The sequence below is a fragment of the Puntigrus tetrazona genome, chromosome 7 (assembly GCF_018831695.1).
Source record: "Puntigrus tetrazona isolate hp1 chromosome 7, ASM1883169v1, whole genome shotgun sequence".
Lineage (NCBI taxonomy): Eukaryota > Metazoa > Chordata > Actinopteri > Cypriniformes > Cyprinidae > Puntigrus > Puntigrus tetrazona.
Genome location: NC_056705.1, coordinates 27,237,073 through 27,256,491, shown reverse-complemented (window position 1 = coordinate 27,256,491; position 19,419 = coordinate 27,237,073). Strand labels below are relative to the sequence as shown.

At 39.4% G+C, this 19,419-nt stretch overlaps 2 protein-coding genes across 4 annotated transcripts in view; one reads left to right on the top strand and one right to left on the bottom strand.

The window, feature by feature from the left end:
• Positions 1-608: 608 nt before the first annotated feature.
• On the top strand, positions 609-2,071 carry cdkn1ca (cyclin-dependent kinase inhibitor 1Ca). Its single transcript, XM_043245559.1, has 3 exons — positions 609-1,233; positions 1,324-1,438; positions 1,594-2,071. Exons 1-2 carry the CDS (start codon positions 702-704, stop codon positions 1,434-1,436), a joined length of 645 nt encoding a protein of 214 aa, XP_043101494.1. The 5' UTR covers positions 609-701; the 3' UTR covers positions 1,437-1,438; positions 1,594-2,071.
• Positions 2,072-5,422: 3,351 nt separating this feature from the next.
• kcnq1.1 (potassium voltage-gated channel, KQT-like subfamily, member 1.1) overlaps positions 5,423-19,419 on the bottom strand; it is a 29,255-nt gene continuing 15,258 nt past the window's right edge. For 2 of the 3 annotated variants that reach the window (XM_043245538.1, XM_043245540.1), the window contains 5 exons: positions 11,058-11,133; positions 9,592-9,686; positions 9,297-9,343; positions 9,042-9,103; positions 5,423-6,415 (listed from right to left, as the gene is read on the bottom strand). In XM_043245538.1, coding sequence (XP_043101473.1) covers positions 6,200-6,415; positions 9,042-9,103; positions 9,297-9,343; positions 9,592-9,686; positions 11,058-11,133 — 496 coding nt within the window. In that variant the 3' untranslated portion in view covers positions 5,423-6,199. The remainder of the gene's footprint in view (positions 6,416-9,041; positions 9,104-9,296; positions 9,344-9,591; positions 9,687-11,057; positions 11,134-19,419) is intronic. The other variant, XM_043245539.1, reaches the window with a different exon arrangement.

Genomic DNA, 19,419 nt, shown 5'->3' with positions numbered 1-19,419 from the left:
AAACCTAAACCGGAAAAAAAAATAAATAAAAATAAATAAATATATATATATATATATATATATATATATATATATATATATATATATATATATATATATATATATATATATATATATATATATATATATTTTTTTAATGAGCTAAAATATAATCGTTACATATATATATATAAAAATAAATAAATATATATTTTATATATATATGAGCTATATATATATTATATATTATATATATCATATATATATTATATTATTATTAAATGAGTATTTTTTTTTTATAATTATAATAAGTTATTCTATAATTACTGTGTTATTTTCAAATAAACACACATGGGTTATTTTCATTTTTTACGTTTATTAATGAAATAATTTTACACAGATAACACTTTGGTAGGAATTACACCGTTTATAACATTGTAACAACTTAAACTACTACTACTTCTTCTTCTTGTCCTCCTCCTCTCTCAAAACAATCACTTATTTCATGGTGTTCATGCATGGGCCGGTTTTCAGAACGAGGGGGAAGGTGTCTTTGCTGATGGTGGTGGGGGGTTTATTGCACAGGGCGTGGTGTCCGTCCAGCCAATCGGAGGCCTTTCCTCGTACAAACGCTGGCCTTTAACCACCGGCTCAGATATAAACAGACTAGAGACAACAAGAACCAAACAAACATCGGCTTACGGCATTGACTTTTAGGCACCATGGCAAACGTGGAGGTATCATCAAGCAATCTGGAGCGCCATGTTGCACGGAGGACCTTTCCTCTTCTCGCCCGCACAAAGGTCTGCCGTAACCTTTTCGGACCCGTGGATCACGAGGAGCTGCAGGGTGAAATGAAACGCAAACTCCAGGAGATCTCCGAGCGAGACCAGAGCCGGTGGAATTTTAACTTTGAGACCAACTCGCCCTTGCCTGGAGATTACGAGTGGGAGGCGATTTCGGAGGACACTATGCCGTTTTTCTACAAGGATACAGTGCAAAATAAGAGAGCGCGCGCCGCGGCGTCTGTTAACGCGACCGGAGACGCGTCCGCCGCCGCCGACTCGCACGGGCTTCCCAGGGCTCCGCCGGTTCAAGAGTCCGAGGACGTCCCGGGACGAGCCGACGAAATCAACCAGGAGAACTTCTCCGGCGCTATGAACTCGCGACCGGCTCGTGCTTCGGGGCTCAGAAACAGGCGAAAGAGGTCGCTCGTCCCGGAGACCCCCAGAAACAGCACGCCGCAGATCACAGGTAAATGCTTTGAAGCTACAAACAAACAAACGCGCCGCGCTCGCGAAACGCGACAAGACTCTAACAGTTTCTGATATTGATTTCCACCAGACTTCTTCCCGAAGAGGAAGAGGAGCCTGGAGTCCAAGCAGGATGAACGTAGCTCGCTCCAAGCCGGCGCGTCCACGGGCGTCGAAGTAACGCCGCGCAAAACAATAAGATGATGGTAAGTGTCCGCTCCTTGTCTGCATCAAGGCGGTGTTATTATCTCTTATTAATGGTAGCAAGCTTTTAAGTGATTTATAACAACGAATGAATTCATTTAAACGCTGCAAAGCTGTTGTTCATCTGCTAATTGCGTCGTTTTCTTTGCTTTTTCAGATGTTTGCACTCCAAGCAGCAGTCCACCTGTGTTTATCTGCAGAGCGGATGAAGAAAACAAGTGGACAAGACTTTTACTCTCGACTCATGTAGCAATAATGGCTCCGCCAACAGAGACTTTGTTGCAGTGTTACAATGTCTAAACGGTGCAATTTTATATTTCTTTTGTTTTAACTGTTGTAGGGGGCTAGGCCACACCGCTCCGAATAGACCGGAGCGGCGCCTGTTTGTTTTATTATTTTTTTAAATATACTAACTTATTTTATTTATGTTCCTAATAGTCGGTTCCTCTTTATTATTTACAGCTATTGTTATTGTTTTTTTATGATTTCGGCCATATTTTATGCTGTGTTTTATTTAAGTTTTCGTTCGCAACAACATGCAAGAGTGTTCCTGAGCCGTGTTTGTCGAAATATATTCCGTAGCTCGCGCTGTACCTTTGAATCAAAGTGTAAATTAAATTATATTTTTGATAACCCCCTCGTGTTCACGTGTGTTCCTGTGAAAGCCGTGCGCGTCGTTCCCGGATCACGGGATGTGGGTAAACGGCAAGGGGAAGAAGAAAAAAAAAATGCGTGCCCTTCACTTTTGAGGCGTCAACATTTTGCCCGTGACAAAAAGAGTAAAGTTTGGCCTCTAAACAGGAGGGACTCAGCTGTTCCGCCCTCAGTGTTTGTGGGGAGGGATATGCGGGCAGCTGCGTGCTATAGGGAGGATTTAAATGCCATTTTCTTTCCATAATGAAGGAGGCAGGTGCCCTTGGAACCCCGCTTTGTCCACATAAGACCTTCATTTTCAGCACCCTCTCAGCTATCCCGCTAATGAAACACTTACCAAGACTCGAACAAAATGGGCTCCTTCTATTTACACGCCAACCACCTGCCTCCCCTCCCCCTTACCTACACACTATCTGTGAATAACATTTACTATAGATACCACCACACGCCAGATCTTTATAATGTCATTGAGACAGGGGAGAAGCTAAAGGGAAAAGAAAGAGAACAAAAAAAAAAGGGGACGGACAAAATAGCGGCCAAAATTAAATATAATGGTGGGCAAGAAAGGTAAACCGCAACCAAAATATTAAGGCTAAAATGTAGTCGGCCTGTCCGGGTTTGCCCGATTCGTTTTAATTCGACCGTAGACTTTATTTAGAGTGTATTGTAATACGCAGATCTCGTTGATTAAATCTCAAATGACGAAAAAAAAATGCAGCAGCAATCGAAGTAAAAATAAAAATTATTCGTAATAAACTTTGATAATAAACTCGGAGAGGAGCGGGGCGGGCAGCGTTCACACTAGAGGAAGCGTTCGTCTTATTCGTTGGATTTTTACGCAAAATCGAGAAGCTTCGGGGTTTTCGAGAAATCAAATTTCATCTGGAAAAAAAATGCATATTACAAAAATAAATAAACGCTCGTCAGTTGATCGTACGCGTTTGCCCCTTTTTAACTCGCGTCGTTCACGTTTGGTGTAGGTGAAGAGTGCCAGTGTTTCGCCAGATATAGCCTTTCTCTAAAGAAGTTTCCCATTTCCATGACCATCTGGCACCAAAAAAGGCGAAATGGAACAAAGGCCGCTAAAGGCGTAAGGCGAAGCGAGTGCCATCGCATTCACCTGCAAATGAGGCTTTGTGCTCTCACAGAAGCACTCGGTGCTCACAAATCCTGTTTGCTTTTGTTTCTAGTCCGTATCTAGTCGTGTGCGAGAAAACAGAGATACTCCAGTCCGTCATGCCAGCCACTGGCTGTCATTCAAGTGAAGAAACGAGTAACGTTTAGAGACGGGGAACGCAATTGCAGAAAGATCGTTTGGGCCACACTTGATTTAAATGTAAACGTAATTAACTAGAACAGTAATGCAATAAAAAATAATTTCATTAAGTAGCTATTGTGTACACCAAAATATCCCAAATGGGGTCTTCTTGATGTAATAGCTTCTGTGGGAACAGGTGTAGGCCTGATGTGAGATTTGGTTAATAATGGCCAAGGAGTGAAATAATTATATTAATCCGAACGAATTTTGAATCTTTTAAATATTAGGCCCATATATGTTCGCGTAAACAGCCTACGTCTAGCGGACACGCAAATATTATCAGCCCAAACCACTCCGCTTCATATTTATCAATGAAAAACGAGTGTTTTAATAAACGTAATCGTGTTACTTGTAATGCGAGGAACCCCCCAGGGTTTATCTGCACCTCATTATTTGAGCTTTTACACTAAAATCATTATGTCCAGATTGACAGGGTTTCCAATATGTTCCGTTATAGCTCGGCTGGGTTTCCTGACCAGATGGATTACCTCCTCAGGCTCATGGGACCTCGACTTTTATCAGCAAATCCCACAGAGACGCATTCATTCAGCCCGCGCAGTCTGTACATCATTAAATGAAGTTAAGAGTTCAATTCGAACCCTTTCATTCGGACCAAAACATAATTTAAACCGCGCTCGTTTATTTGGCTAAGAACTAACGCGAGATGTTGCGCAACGGCGGAGAGAAAAACTTCTGAGTTCAAAAAAATCTGCGCTGGTAGTGAATCAAATAATTATTGTAATCACATCAGGCTTTTTTCGTACCGGTTTTATCCAAAAACTAAACTGATTAAAAAACAAAATCTAATGAACTAAACAAATAACGTAATAAAAAAGATAAATCATATCTAACAATTAATGCTGCTATCCATTTATTTTTCTTCCTATAACAGGGACATCGCTTTCCCAACGTCTCCGCCCTTTTTTGACGCACACATTTGCAGCAAAACCATCAAACCATTCATTCCTGTGTTGTAGCCCTCTTTATTTCAGAGCTGTTTCTCTTTCACCAATAAAACCCATAAAACTAGCGGAGGCACTGGCAAGCTGTGTCTTCAAGGCTGGATACACCTCTATGGGTTCACTAGCTTGAATTAATGGCATTTGGTCCCAAAGTTTGCTCAGCGGTCCCAGAGACAGTGACAGCAGTACGTCCTTTTAAACGAATAACAAAGGCTTATCATTTATCTGGCGGCATATGGGCCAGACCCCCTCTGTTGCAGGCCTGCTCTCTGTGGTGTCTGCCAATACTGTTGTCCTGTTGATTCCATTGTTGACATAGTTGTCCTGCCATGAGGAGGTATAGACTAAGGCGTAGCAGGCACTTGTTTTATCCCTCAACCCGTTCGAGGCCGTTTAATTCCATTTATAAGCCAGATATGTTATATCTGCTTTGGTTTTATTGACTGGAGAGTAAGTCGGCGCAAGTGGTTAAACGGGAAGCTGGCATCCTGGTTTGCTTCTTCAGCATTCCCGACATGCAACCCTAAGCCTCCTAGAACAGTAGCGAGATAATAAAGACAAAATTGTCCTGCTTTCCAGGAATGCGCATGCGACGGAATGTCTGATTTGTTGCACATATTACAGGTGACAATGGCCCATACGAGAAGCTGTGCGCGGACAAAGGCAGAGTGGACAGCCGTGTTCCTGCCCAGGATAAGGTCAGAGGGTGCGCATGTAGTCATCCCCATAGCAACAAAGCCCCTCACCCCTGAGAGCAAATGTATTGTCATGAGATCAGAGGTCACGGTGCTCCCCATATGGTCGTGTGCTGCATAAGTCATTGATCTGTCGGGATGCTCTAAAGGAATTCTGAAAGTGTCACTGAAAGACTTTTAGAAAAAAGACAACAACTGCTCCCGAATGCCATAAATGCCTCCACACCAGCATAAATAGCCAGCATTCTGGCCCGATGGCGAAGGAAAAGAGCGGGAAGCCCACACACTTGTGTTTGAACAGCCAAGATGTTTGACCTCAACCAAACACGGCGGAAATTAAAACGCTGCAAACATGAGAAAGAAAAGGCAAAGGCGTTTATTCAGGGTAGGGCTTTTTTGACACAGCACTTCATGGAAATCACAGTTTGGATTTCACTGGAGAATCGAACCAGTGGCGTTTGTGGGATACAGTTTTTATTTTTGCGAAAACTAGCACTTTCATATTAGTAAATGAGCATAAATAAAAAGCCGGAGATTGTACGCGGCTGAAGTTGAACAGTATTCACAAATTTGTGCATTAGTGATCCAGAGCAAGGAGCGCGCATTTTGTTCCTGTCGACAGAAATAAATTAAAAACATTCAGCAATTCATAACTCTCCAAAAGAAGGTCACAATGTTCACATGAGCACTCTTAAAAATAAAGGTTCTTTTTAAGAAACCATGGAAACTTTACACAACACAAAAATGTCTATATAGTTAAAAAAAAAAAGTTATTAAAATATTCTTCACACTAAGAAAATAGTTCTGTTGACTGAAAGGTTCTTTAGGGAACCCACTAGGTTCTTCTATGGCACCACTTTTTAGGAACTTAATTGAACAGAAGTATTCGAACACTCACAAAAACTTGAATAACTAAATAAACTATCAAAAATTCTAAATCCTACTTAAACAATAAAATTCAAAAAAATGGTATATATGTCTCATAGCTTCAAAGGAATTCAACCGTCTGAAAAAATACAAAGATAAACAGGATTAGTCAGACAAGAAGATATCTTGAACCCGATCTCTTAAATTCATTCGGGCTGAAACTGACCCAGTATCAGGCACTCTGTGGTTTAGTGCTGCTTTAGCAACTCAGCTGTCCTCATGAATAACAGTTGGTGTGGACAGTTGCTCGGAGCTGGTCAGGCTGTCCTGTCTGCTCGGCAGTGACAGGCTGAAGGTGGCTGATTGGCGGTTAAAGCTGCCGCGCAGTTCCTTCCCTCTGGCCAGGTCTCCTCGTCTCTCCCTCGCCAACATGAGGTTGAGAGACTCCGCGATGCTGTTCAGAGTCCTGTCCATGTGTGTGATCTGTGGGGAAACGAGTGTGTGGCCTCAGCGCATCTTTAAAAACTGTGTCTAAAATAACGTCGTCACAGCGTCTGTGTAAATAACGTCAAACTGTCAATACGAGCTGTAAAACACCAGTGACTGATAAAAGATCCCATCTGTATAAACAGACCAGAAAAGGTAATGAATCCATTCTTTTATATGTCGTAAATGGGATTAAAGTTTGATCAAGTAGGTGATGATGAATAGGCGAAACGTGACTAGATTAGGCCAAACTCATTTCTTAAAAGTGAATTGAGTAGAAACTATCATCTAGTCAGGACTAAAGTTACTCAAAATGAAAGTGTTGGCCCATTTTGATGATACCATAAGTCATATTTGCACCGAGAGGAATTATTGAAATAGAGCCACAAGTAACACTGGTTTAAATGTGAAATTTTGAAGCAGAAAGACTAAAAATAGTATTTTGCACTGTGGTAATCTTTGTTTTATTTGATATAATATGTTTTTAGAGCAGTTTATGTTACTGTCTATGTGCATAAAAAACACCAATGGGGATTCTTGTTAAATATTTAAAAGGATTTATGTTGGGGAGGAAGAAAACTGTCAGAGAAATACTTGTTATTCTTCTTTTTACAGTCGGTGAGCCAAATGTCATGAGGTTCTTTCCCTTGGGTTGAGGCTAAGTGACGTGTGGAGCCAGTGCTGTCTACACCCCATTAGAAATAACCAGACGAGTGTCTCCGTGCTGAACCACAGTTTACACAATGATAGTGGCACCACAGTCACATACAAACACATGCACACATGCACAAACACACAGAGTGCGGCAGGAGATTTGAGCATGTAAACATATACAGCCGTTCCCCATATAGAGACGTGAATGCAAACATACACACTGCTAACCAAAGAGAAAAACACGCTCTTGAGTTGAACCTTAAAAAGAAAATTTAAATTCGGTCATCATTTATTCACGCTCATACAAGTCAAATACAAGTTCACTCTTACTAGTAAATATAAATATAAAACATCTAACTATTCTCAGTTGAATATTGTAAATGTAAGCTTTACATTTAATGGTAGTCTGAATAAACAGATTAAGGCCTGGTTTCACAGACAAGCCTTAATTTGAGATTTCTAATCATCCTGAAAGAATTCTGGGAAAAAAAGTGTCATGGTTTCCACTGGTTTCAATATTGATAATTATAAGAAATGTTCTTTGTTCATTGCATAATGGCTGCTGAACCTTATATATTATTTAAAAAAATTAAAATTATTTTAAATTGTAATATTTCACAGTATATTTACTGTATTTTCAATTTAAACCTTTAAACATTTGTGGTTAACGTTTTGTTTTAAACAGTAGTGTATAAGATTAAATGAAAAAAGGAACATTAAGAAGAGGATTGTTTTTTACATGTGAAGAGAGTTCAGACAGAGTGTAAGAAGACGACTGTGTCAGCAACGCAGTAATGAGTTACTTCAGATGGGTGTTTGCATAAATATTAAGGCTATTTGTTCCTGTTTATGCCAGACACTGCCTGCTTCCTGTTTACCTCAGAATTATGGGAAGAAGAATGACACTGTAAGGGGCAGGGTATCCTGTTCACAGACTCTACAACTGCTGACACATTTTAAACAGTTCTTTAGAGAATAAAAGTTAAAGACGACGTGTTTGACATTTGTCTACTCGCTGCATCAATCGATAGTATTGCCAGGAATGTGCTTAACATTACAAAAGCGTGCGAAAGTCATCTGCTTCTTACTTTAAAAAAAAAAATTTAAATAAACAAATGAAAGTCATCTCTTCCTGAAGATATGTCAATTATTAAACCCGTAAAAAAATTAAAATTCCTCGTACAATATTTTTGTACTAATTCAGTAAAGAATTTAAAACGTGCCGAAAAGGGCTTTTTTTTCAGACATTTCATTAAACGAGTCAATGCGCCGCTTTCTCAAACATCTGCGAAAGACAAAGGGGGAGACAGAGAGTGAGTGAGTATGAGAAAGAGAGATCATGTGAACAAGTGCGTACGCTGTTTTGAGTTCGTGTCTGGGATGAGAGCTGTTTGTAAAAGGATTTATGGCTGGAGTGGCAAATGAACAGGAGCAGAGTGAGTGTTTGTAGAGCTCCTGAATCCCCATCATTCTGAGAGGCCAGCAGACCTCTCACTTTTACACACACACACACACACACACACACACACACACACACACACGCATAAGCCAGAAAGCTGTTCTTTTTAGAGTCTTAACACTCTTATCAGCACACATCACTCACAGAGAATGTTTGAGAAGTCTTCAGAAAGTGATGTTTGACTGAAGGCAGAGAAAGAGAGAGGCTCCTTCTGCCTCCAGGTTAAGGCTTGATGAATGAAGCTTACGGATCCTTATCAGTAGAGTACTTGCTGAACCGTGCGCATTTGCTAATAAACTAAAGAACTGAAACTTTCTGTTGTTACACTGATGAGCAACCTCTTGGAAATGCCAGGTTTCTGATTTTTTTGCTTAGTAAAACTCAATGGCATGCGTTATTAACCGAAGAGATATTTCAAATACCGGACTCCTCAATAGTTAAAAAGTTTTTTCCCTGTGTATTTCACAACGCAAACACGCTATAAATGTCCAGTAATATTCAAGGGCCTACCTTCTCTTCCATCCTGTTGAGTCTGGAGCCAATAGTGTTTAGGCCTTTGTCTTTCATGCGCTCTAAAAGGAGACAAAAAACGGTGCCAAGAAAAACATCATAAAACGCTTCATAAACACAAATGTGCACTAAGGCTACAAGTCAACAATAAACAGCAACATTAAGAGCAACGAAGGGGTCAAACTGTAGCAAAACAATGTGTGGGGTTGAGGAATGAGAGAGAGTGAGAGAGGGTAATGAATGACCTAGCTTTACCTGAACTTGTCTGGAAGAGGGACAGCTTCCCTAAGGACTGATCCAGTCTGTCAGGGCCAAGTATGCAGTATGGAAAATGTTGACGTACACAAATGGCAGATGAAATGTGAGAGGAACAGTGACAGGGATGGACGTACTCTAAACGTCTCAGCTTTATTTACGCAAAGGTCACGAAACAGTCATTCATTTTGCTATTATACTTATACAATCCATGCATAGCGATGTTAAAAGTAAACACTTTTCCCAAAACACGCTTAACTGCTGCTAAGTGATTTAAAGTGAGTCCTCGTCCCACCTTCTCTGTAGCTCCTTGATGCGCACCATGAGGTTGAGATGACCCTGTGAATACTGCTCAATGACATCCCTCACATCGTACGGCTTACGTGCTTGCTGCAAAGACAGCCAAAATGATATCATATTTGAATTGCAATGAAATAGTAATGGTACACTACTGCTCCAGGGGGGTCTGTACATTTTTTATGTTATTAGATAAAGACTATACACATACAAATTATTTAATGAATAGTTAAATAGCACGCTCAGCATTTACTTGAAAAAGAAATCTTTATATCTTTTTTCTACTCTCACTTTTCTATGATTAATGCCTCCTTTTGAACTCATACTGATTGCTAGAATGCATTTGTACTTTTCTATTTAGGTCTATTTAAGCGAATCCTCTTGAAAAAATGTAAAAAATCCTAAATTTCTACATTTTAAACTTAAAATCTTGATAGGGTCTTGCCTAGGGCCCTACTGGTTGAAACTTGAAAAAATGATTAATTAAATCATCATCAGGGTGAACTCTTTTTACTTCACGAAACCAGCCTAAAAAAAAAATCTAACCTGCCCAGAGGGGAAATATTTCTTTTTGATTGTCAACTTTGAGGAAACCGATTCACATCAGCTGACACCAAATGTACCTGATCAAACACTTAATCATCGCTCTCAGAGCATATCGCGCTCAGGTGGTGATGCTTGTGTCTATTTAAATTTATTTGAGCTTCCTGACTAACACGGGGGAAAATGTGTGAAGCTCCACGTTTGCTACAGGACTTAAGCTCGGTTTGATTAACGTCAGTGAAATAACCAAACATTCACACATCTCCGGCACAAATTACACAATTCGGGAGACGCTCAAACCGTTCAAAAGAAGGTAAACGCTGTCATGACATCAGACACGGCAAATCTAGCCAGCAGCATCTGTCAAACACTCAAAGTGTGTGTACTGTGTCGCAAGAGTGTGTGAGAGGAGGGGAGAAGGGCTTGGAGAAAATAAGGGGATTGAGAGATGACTGGGGCTAGCGGGTCAAATGAAAGGCTGGCGAGAGGATGGGAGGGCGAAGAGAGAGGACAAACAAAGTGCAGTAACGAGTATCAAGCGTCACACAATCGCACAAAAGAGGAGAAAGTGTGTAGGACAGCTATTAAGGTAATCCTCTGACATTAGAATGTATTTTTGAGGGCTCAGGGAGAGCATCTGCTGTTGAATGAGTCCCAACTCAAGACCTTCCCTTCTATACGTTTCAAAAGACACCTTATTCGCTGCTTACACTGAAATTCAATAAGGAGGGCTGGTTATTGGAAACGTGAATTTAAAAGCCACTGGCAATTATCATCAAATGCACCACAAAATCGCATAATATCTCTCATACTACAATCAAGTAAAACAAACCTGCATGTCTGCCCATATTATCCCTCTAATGTCATGCTGGTTTGATCAGATTTTGGCTGTGTTGGAACACGGAAAGAAGGAAATCTTACCTGGAACTTCTTTTTGGCCACAAAGTAGAACATTCTCTGGATCACACGAATGGCAGCTCGATGGGAATCCCTCAACCTGTGTGTTCACGTGTCATGATTAATACTGAGAGGGAGACTCTCATTTTGAGCCCGTATTAAACAGATAGTTCACACAAAATTAAAACGGTGTCATTTTAAACATGTATGACTTTCTCTTTCAACTGTGCAACACAAAGATCATTTGATAAACGGCTGATTTTTCCCTCACAGTGAAAGCCAGTGATGTTTTGGACCCCACTGACACTCTTCAAAATATAGTTTTTTTGCTCCACAGAAGAGGTAAAGTCATGCAGGTCTAGAACGACATGAAGGTGAGTCAGTAAGATACATTTTTGATGAACTGTCATTTAAAGCGGCAGCTCACGCTAATATTCTAATTCTGCTGTTAATTACTCATGTTGTTCAAAACCTGCTTTTATTTCCCTGAAAGCACATCAAAGAGTGACATTGAAGAGAACAAATTGTTGAACAAAATCATTTATTTTGTTACCTTCATAAAGTAAAGGCTGAACCAGTGATATCACATGAGCTTACTACCTTTATGGGCCTTGATATGGTGGTTGCATAGCTGTCTATGCAGTGTCAGAAACCTCTCTGATTTCATCAAAACATCTTAATTTGTTTTTCGAAGATGAATGAAGGTTTGGAATGACTTGAGGGTGAGTAATTAATGACAGAGCTTTCATTTTTTGGATGCACTTTCCCTTTAAGTCTTCAGATTATTGAGGAATTCTAGAAAATGAAAACTGTATTTCCTATGTAGATGTTTTATCTATGCTCATAAATGTGGCATGTGACATTATGGGTGTATATTTCACCTCTAACAAACTAGGCACATTCACATTTTCAATATCATTTGCAAAACAATCCTATCAGCCTCCAGCAGGCCCTTCGGGTTCAGCCCAAAGCCACTCCAGATGCTGTTTATGTGATCAGGACTTTTGCAAGTGACCATTGAGCATAGGGTCACGAGCAGGACACAGTGTCTAAGAGAAAATACAAGGCTCTCCCTGCTTTTCAAAAACCGCAGCGCTGAGATTTGGTGGGGGGGAAGGGCGCTGACTCCCAGGAGACCCAAGGTTATCTAGAGGAACAGGACACTGTCTTAAAGAAAGACGAAGTATGAGAGGTACACTTTCCCTTGCAAGTTGGCTCCCGCGTGGCGCTCTGTATGGGATACGTGCCTGTATCATGTTTGCATGCTAAGGCTCGTGTCTGTTGCATGTCACTTTGACAAAAGATGGAGCGCACTCACACAAGTTTCTTTAAAATGCATTAGCAGTAGACTGGCTGCAGGCTATCAAGCCTCATTGACTTAATGGACATGGCTTGCTGACAGTTTCTGGTTTCTCCCTGGCTGCGGGCTACAGGGAAATTAGGGATAAGGCATATGCCGTGCTCCAGGCAACTGCCAATTTACTGCTCTTTGGTGCCATACTCTAGACTTCAAGCAACATCCCTCTGGGTTATATTGCCAGTGGTTAAATAGCAAGCCTTCATAGCTTTGGGCATTATCATATCCACAGCAATGCAAATGCCTGTTAAGTTAGAATTAAACTTGGAGGAAAGGAGGTAATGGAAACTTCAGATAACAACTTGGTACTTGCTATAACACAGTTGATGATCTATTTCCATGTGTACATATGTTTGGAAATAGCTACTTATTATAATTATTACAAATTAAAATAACGGAACAATTATAAAAAAAAAAAAATAGAAGTTTGTAGTTGGACTGTAACCAACATTTTTGATTTTGCAAATACATACTATTGATTTTTTACTGCTTTTTCTTTACTCTCCAGTCCAACGTATCTATCTTAAAATTACATAAATAGCATTAAAATAAAAATTTTGTAAAGAAATTAGCATTGGCACAACATATTTGTTGAATTTGAACAGTTTATTTCTAGTCAATAAATATTAAATTATTGAGCTTAAATATAACAACCATGAAAGGTCTCTCATGTTATTATTTATTGATGAAAAATGCAGTAAAATACATTAACACTGTGAAATATTATAACTCATATAACTAAAATGATTGTAATGATTGGTGTCACCTTCAGAAATCATTGCATGTGCTGATTTGAAGCTCAAGAAACATGAACGAATCAAAAGAACATTTACTACATTAATAGTTTGTACAATTCTTTACCATCACGTTTGATCAGTTTAATGCACCCTCGCAGAATAAAAGCGATTTATTTTTAAAACCAGTTCACCAGACTTTTTAACAGTGGTGTATAAAGTCATATTTATACACACAAAAAGAGGTTTGCGTCATGTCAAGCGCTCAATGACTGAATGAGCAATAAAAGGTTCATGGTACGATGATCAATCTGACATGCATCTCAGAGATCAATATGCTAGGAAGATCACGTTTTGGTGGACCTTTTTTTTTTTTTAAACTTACAGAAGCCAAATTGATAAGCTCAGGTTGGTATTTGCACAGAGTTCTGGAATCATACCTCCCTGGGTGTTTGCCATTCCAATGGAGCATGCGAATATGACAGAGAGAGAGAGAGAGAGGGTGGGGGACTCAAGAGATAGAACATGGGAACCACCCCATCTGTCTCTGAGGCAGTGCCACTTCCTCTCTCCAGTCATGGTTACCAGCATAGCAACGCTGGTCTCATGACCTCAGCAGGGTCACCATCTGCCTCTAGTGCTGGCACAAAGCCTGGCTAATGGCGAACACTGGTGGAGACGTACGCAAAGGGAGAAAGACTCCCACTGGGACAGAGAGAGAAAGAAAGAAAGCAAAAGATGGAGAGAGACGGACAGATAGGGAGAGAAAGAGAAAAGGAGGCGATCATATGAGGTCTTCTTTCTGCCAAATGCAGGCTGCAAATCTCTCTTCCGTTCCCATTCTCTCTTTTTTTTGTTTTGTTTTGGGATTCTGCTAAACAATAGCAGCCAGATGTGAAAGAAACTGCATATCCACTGGAGGGCCACAGATTACTGGAACACGCACGAAGATGTTTGTCTAGACAGCATTCACACTGCACTGTGTACTTTAATGTACTAACATTGTGTTTGTTACAAAATAATACCACAACAAGCAAGACATAATCGCCACTTGCTGTGAGAAAAATGTCAAAGGGATAATTCACAAAAAAAAATAAAAAAAATAATCCTGTCATCACTTGATGTCGCTTTAAAGTTTATATCAAAAAATATAAATGAGAAAGACACTCAGAATTGCAAGCTTTGAATGTGCAGTGCTAGCTTTTTTATTAATCTAGTTAGTTATGTAGTTTTTTTATTCTATCTAAAAATAAAAGTTATAGTTGTGAGATATAAAGTCATCATATCACATACATTTTTTCTGCTTTACTTTGTATAAGAAGTAAAAAAATAAACAGCATGTAAATAAAAAAATAACATACATTTTGCTATCACTTACCAGTCTTATCGATTTAACATATACAAAAAAGCAATAATGAACTTTTTTTTTTCTTTTTTTTTTACTTTTTAATGGTACTTTAAACTGTTATATTAATGAAGCTACACAACAGTTAACTGATAATAAATCAACATATTCAGCTTTGCATTACAGGAATAAATTATATATAAACTATATATAATTTTTTTTATCCTTTATTTTGGATCAAATGCTGCCTTGATGAGCATAAGAAACTCAAGCAAGCAAAACCCAAACCAAACCAAAACAAAAATAAACACAATGTAAACATAGAGTTCAAAGAAAACTTTGTGATGTTCAGCACATTAGAGAAATATCTGAACCTCAAACTTTTTTGAGGTTGACAGATGGTTAATTTTTGAATGAATTTTTGAATGAACTTTTGGAAACCCTTGGTTTACATGTTAATGTAGAGATGCCAAATGAAATCTATTATGAACTAAAGATCCATTTTCATCAAAAGCTGAAGATCTGAGTTTGCGTGCTCGTACATGTAAATAGCGAGTGATGTCTTACTTGTGACAAAGACATAATTGCACCAAATAAAGATCAAAGAAGTGCGTCATGGGACAGGAAATAAACACGCCATTAGTACCATCAACACATCAGGCCAAAGGCTCAAACTCCCCACCTCCAATTATCTCTAAAGGGGTGTGTTCAACAACATTTGGTCTGAGGAGGTGATCTCAGCTTGGCCCCATAATGACATCCACCCTTCTGTGCGTCTACTAACCCTCATTAGTGGAGGCTAGATGAGAGAACACCTGATCGCAGGTCAGCCACCGCTCCTTAGGCTACATGTGCAGCAATTTTGTATTGATCAGTGCGCAGAACTGATTCGATTCAGAGGGGAATGAGAGGCTTAAGAGAGATGTAGACACATCACTGACCAAATTAGTTATCATATAAACAGCATAAAAACAAGTGAATTCGCAAAGGTGCTAGAAATTCAGGGGCATTTTTATTATTTTGATTGTTTGTATGTTTAAGTTAGGAAAGCTGGGCCTGTTATTTGACCTCCCTCTGCTAATCTGAGTGTAATCAAATGTAGATAAACAGGAAACAAAACAATCACCGGGCTTCTCTCTAATCTTATCACTGGAAAGCATCCATGTACACACACACAAACACCGTCTTTCACACCAATACGGCCTCAGCGGTACTGCAAAAGACAAACCCAATGCTAAAAGAGCATGCTAAATTACAGAAGGATAACGATAAATTTATGTCCAGCACTTAAACAGTTTATTTACACAGAAAGAGATTTACCTACTGCATACATTTTCCTAAGCCGCTGTGTAACGTTTTAATAATTATGTTCGCAGTTGTACTTTACATTTTTTTACAATAAATTGTACTTGATTTACTTTTTTTGGCAAAAGCTTTTATCCACTTATTAAAGGGATTGATGAGTTTATTCAGCAAGGGTCCATTAAATTGATTTAAAAGTGACAGTACAGATTTTACATTGTTGCAAAAACATTTTATTTTTACTTTAGAATAGGGACTGATTCTCACTATTAACTAGTTGCTTATTAGCATGTCTATTATTGTTGGCTGTTTTTTAGTACTTAAAAAGTACATATTCTGCATGACCATATTCAACGTCACTAATCCACTTAACAACTAACAGCAAATTATGAGTTTATTAAAGCCGAAGTTGTAGTTAATGGTTTGTTAATATTGAGAATTGGAATGAAAATAAAGTGTGACCCGGCTTTCTATTCATTAAAGAATCTTGAATAAATATATCATCATTTTATTGATATTACTTGATTTATCAAGATATTACTTGGAAAAAAACACTTTTAATATTGACAATAATAAAAAGTGTGTCTTTAACAGCAAATCAGCATATTTAAATTATTTCTTAAAGATCATGCCTCACTGAAGACTGAACGAAAGACTGTAGAAGATTCAGCTTTACGATCAAAGAAATCAATTATAATTTTTAAATATATTATAACAAAAAATTTGCAAATTTTATTATTTTACTGTATTTCTGATCAAATAAGTGCAGCCCTGGTGAGCATAAGAGACTTCTAAAAATATAAACTTAAACTTTTGATTGGTTTGTGTGATCGTAAATATGCAGATTTTCACTGACTTGATTTTAAAAAACAGCCAATAAAACTTCAAGCCCATGATATAACTTACAACTCAATCATCCCAAAGGAGCAACCCTCATACTCAAACCCTCCCTAATGTTTTGTTACGTCATATGATGAATCACAAACACATGTCAATTACCACAATGTCCCCCACAGAGGCCATGTGCACTCTTGTGACTCGTCTCAGTGAGTCAAAGGATGAAGACCTTTGTGTGGCGGTGTTGCGCCACAGGCTGCAGGATCGTGGCACTATGGCACTAAAAGGCTCATGGGGGCCCTGTGTGTCTAAGAATAGCTCAGTGGAAGAGGAGGGGAATAGCGCTCTGATTAGCCGCGGTCTGAGAATCACAAGGTTTAGAGGGCTGTGCTGCGCGGTACAGGACATTATCCCAAATATCAGCTCCGTCTTCCCCTTCAAGCTCAAATACCTCAATGACATTTTAATAAGTGGTCAGCTGAGATAAGGGCCACTGAGGCAGTAATGACTGATAATAGCTGACCAAAAGCTGGACGTTATCCGCTGGGGTAAAGGGTGGAGTCTGGGCCGCTGGCTAGAAGCCATCTCACACACACACACACACACACACACATATGTGCGCACAAAGACGTGCGGGCGCAAGATGCTCGCACACACACGCAGCAGGGGTCCTTCTGGCTTCAGCCAAGCAAAGATCTCTTTCATCCCGAGCATCAAAGCGCCAGGCGAATACGGAGAGTATTAAATGTCCTTATGAGGAGTGACACACAGCGAAGCAGCATTCACTTTGACATTGAGTCCTCCGCTGTTATACACCATGACTAAATAGCTTATGTCCCAAACTTGTGGCCTCATATGATCCTAAACATTACAGCAGCAAAGAAACTGACAGCGTTCATTTCAACATAAGTTCTTATACATCACCAGGGGCCTCTGAGCCTTTTGTCATATCGTGTTGCCAGCTAACAAAGTCACTAACTTCACGGGCCGTCCTAAAGAAACCTGATATGGCACAATGATATTATTTTCACAAAGTGAAACGGAAATATTGGTGCTCGGAGACAACAAATGTATTGTTAAGGAGGCAAATGCATTATGTGGGAATATTTGAATCGAAAAAGCTGATTAAAAAAGATAAACAAATTCTGTCATCATTTATTTTCCTTTGTGTCATTCCTGTATGACTTTTATTATTCTGCAGAACATAATAGAGGATAATTTGAATAGCTTTTTTTCCCTTCATACAGTAAGTCAATCGGGTCCGAAACAACACTGACCACACTGACCACATTGACCTTATATATATATATATATATATATATATATATATATATATATATATATATATGATATATATGTGTGTGTGTGTGTGTGTGTGTAATAAATGTGTGTTCATTTAGAAGTCACTTTTATTCAAACAGCCTACAAATGATTCATCAAGTGATGCTAGCAATACAAGATTAAGAACACTGTTCAGAACATGACAAGCTTAGGATGTAAGAAATAGTGAGCAGAAATCATTAAATTGAATAATAATAAGAAAAAGAAGATTTTTATTTTATTGCCAGCAGGATGCAATTAGGCCCGATGAGTTTTCAGCCATTTCTTTAATGCTGTCATGGACTCGTCTGTAAGGAGACAGGTCAGGTTTAGAACAATAAGAGAGTGAGTAATTGATGACAGAATTTTTCCATCAGCTTTTCATAATGTCCAATTTAAAAAAGCAGTGCTGCTGGCAACCGCTGCTCGCAGGAATTTGTCCGATTAGTTGTCAAGTTCACCGTGTGCAGTGTTCTGTTACAAACTTCTACAGAGAGTCTTGCTGGGCTTTTGGTCTGACAGCAAATGAGAGAATCATCTGGGATGTGTTCTTTCTTGCTGAGCAACTCTCCCTCTCTCTCTGTCTGTCTTTCACTGCTTGGCTGACTCTCGCTCCATGTCCCTCGTTAGCTCTAACACACTGTAACGAAACACAATTACTGTTAAGGGGGGAAGAAAAGGGGCCGTGACGGGCAAGATAAAGAAACTTGTGCTGGCAAGCCGCGCTGAAGAGGCATTAGTGAGCCAATGTTTCTGTCCCATTCAGCACGCCTCACACTCCAAATCACACAGGCATACTCCCATCACACACACTATACTCGCTTCTAACAGTCTGTGTGTGGGAAATATTTCATATAGCTCCCTGTTGAATCAGAAATACTATTAGGAACGCGGTCACCCTCAAAAATAAATCGCTTAGTGTTGTGTTCGGCTCTTAGGAAAATATGTATATATTGCTCTCGTACTTTAAAATTATTTCTGTGAAATTACGAGCATGAAGATTATTGCTCTGGAAGACAAGAGTGTTTCTAACAAAAGTCACTGTTGCGCTCTTTAGCCCAGAAGCCCATTACGACTAGGGCCGCTTGTCAATCAGACTATTGTTGGCGTGTGTAGAGCCGCAGACAATGGCTCTTTGTCTCTGCACCAGTGTAGACGGCCTGGCTTGGCCTCCGCCACTAGAAGTCCTTCTCTGTTTACTGAGAATAAATCAATCTTTTCAGCTCGGGTCTCCTTTGGTAAACCTCACACCACAGCCCTACAAGACTGAAACAGCAGATACGTGCGAGTACAAACGGGCACTTTCAGACGCACCTGCGTTTGCTTTGATTTCATCTTTATATACTTGTGTCGCTCTGGACAGGAGTTTATTTTCTTTGATCGAGGCAGCTGCGAAAGACACCTTTGTATCTGATGTGAAGTCACAACAATGACTGCTTTAAAAAAAAAATGGTTTAGTCAATACAAACCATTAAAAATGGTTATTAACAC

Excerpts from the sequence above, each read along its gene's own strand:
- cdkn1ca (XM_043245559.1), top strand. The coding sequence starts at position 702 with ATGGCAAACGTGGAGGTATCATCAAGCAATCTGGAGCGCCATGTTGCA. Across the intron at positions 1,234-1,323 it reads CAGCACGCCGCAGATCACAG|ACTTCTTCCCGAAGAGGAAG; the intron begins GTAAATGCTTTG and ends GATTTCCACCAG.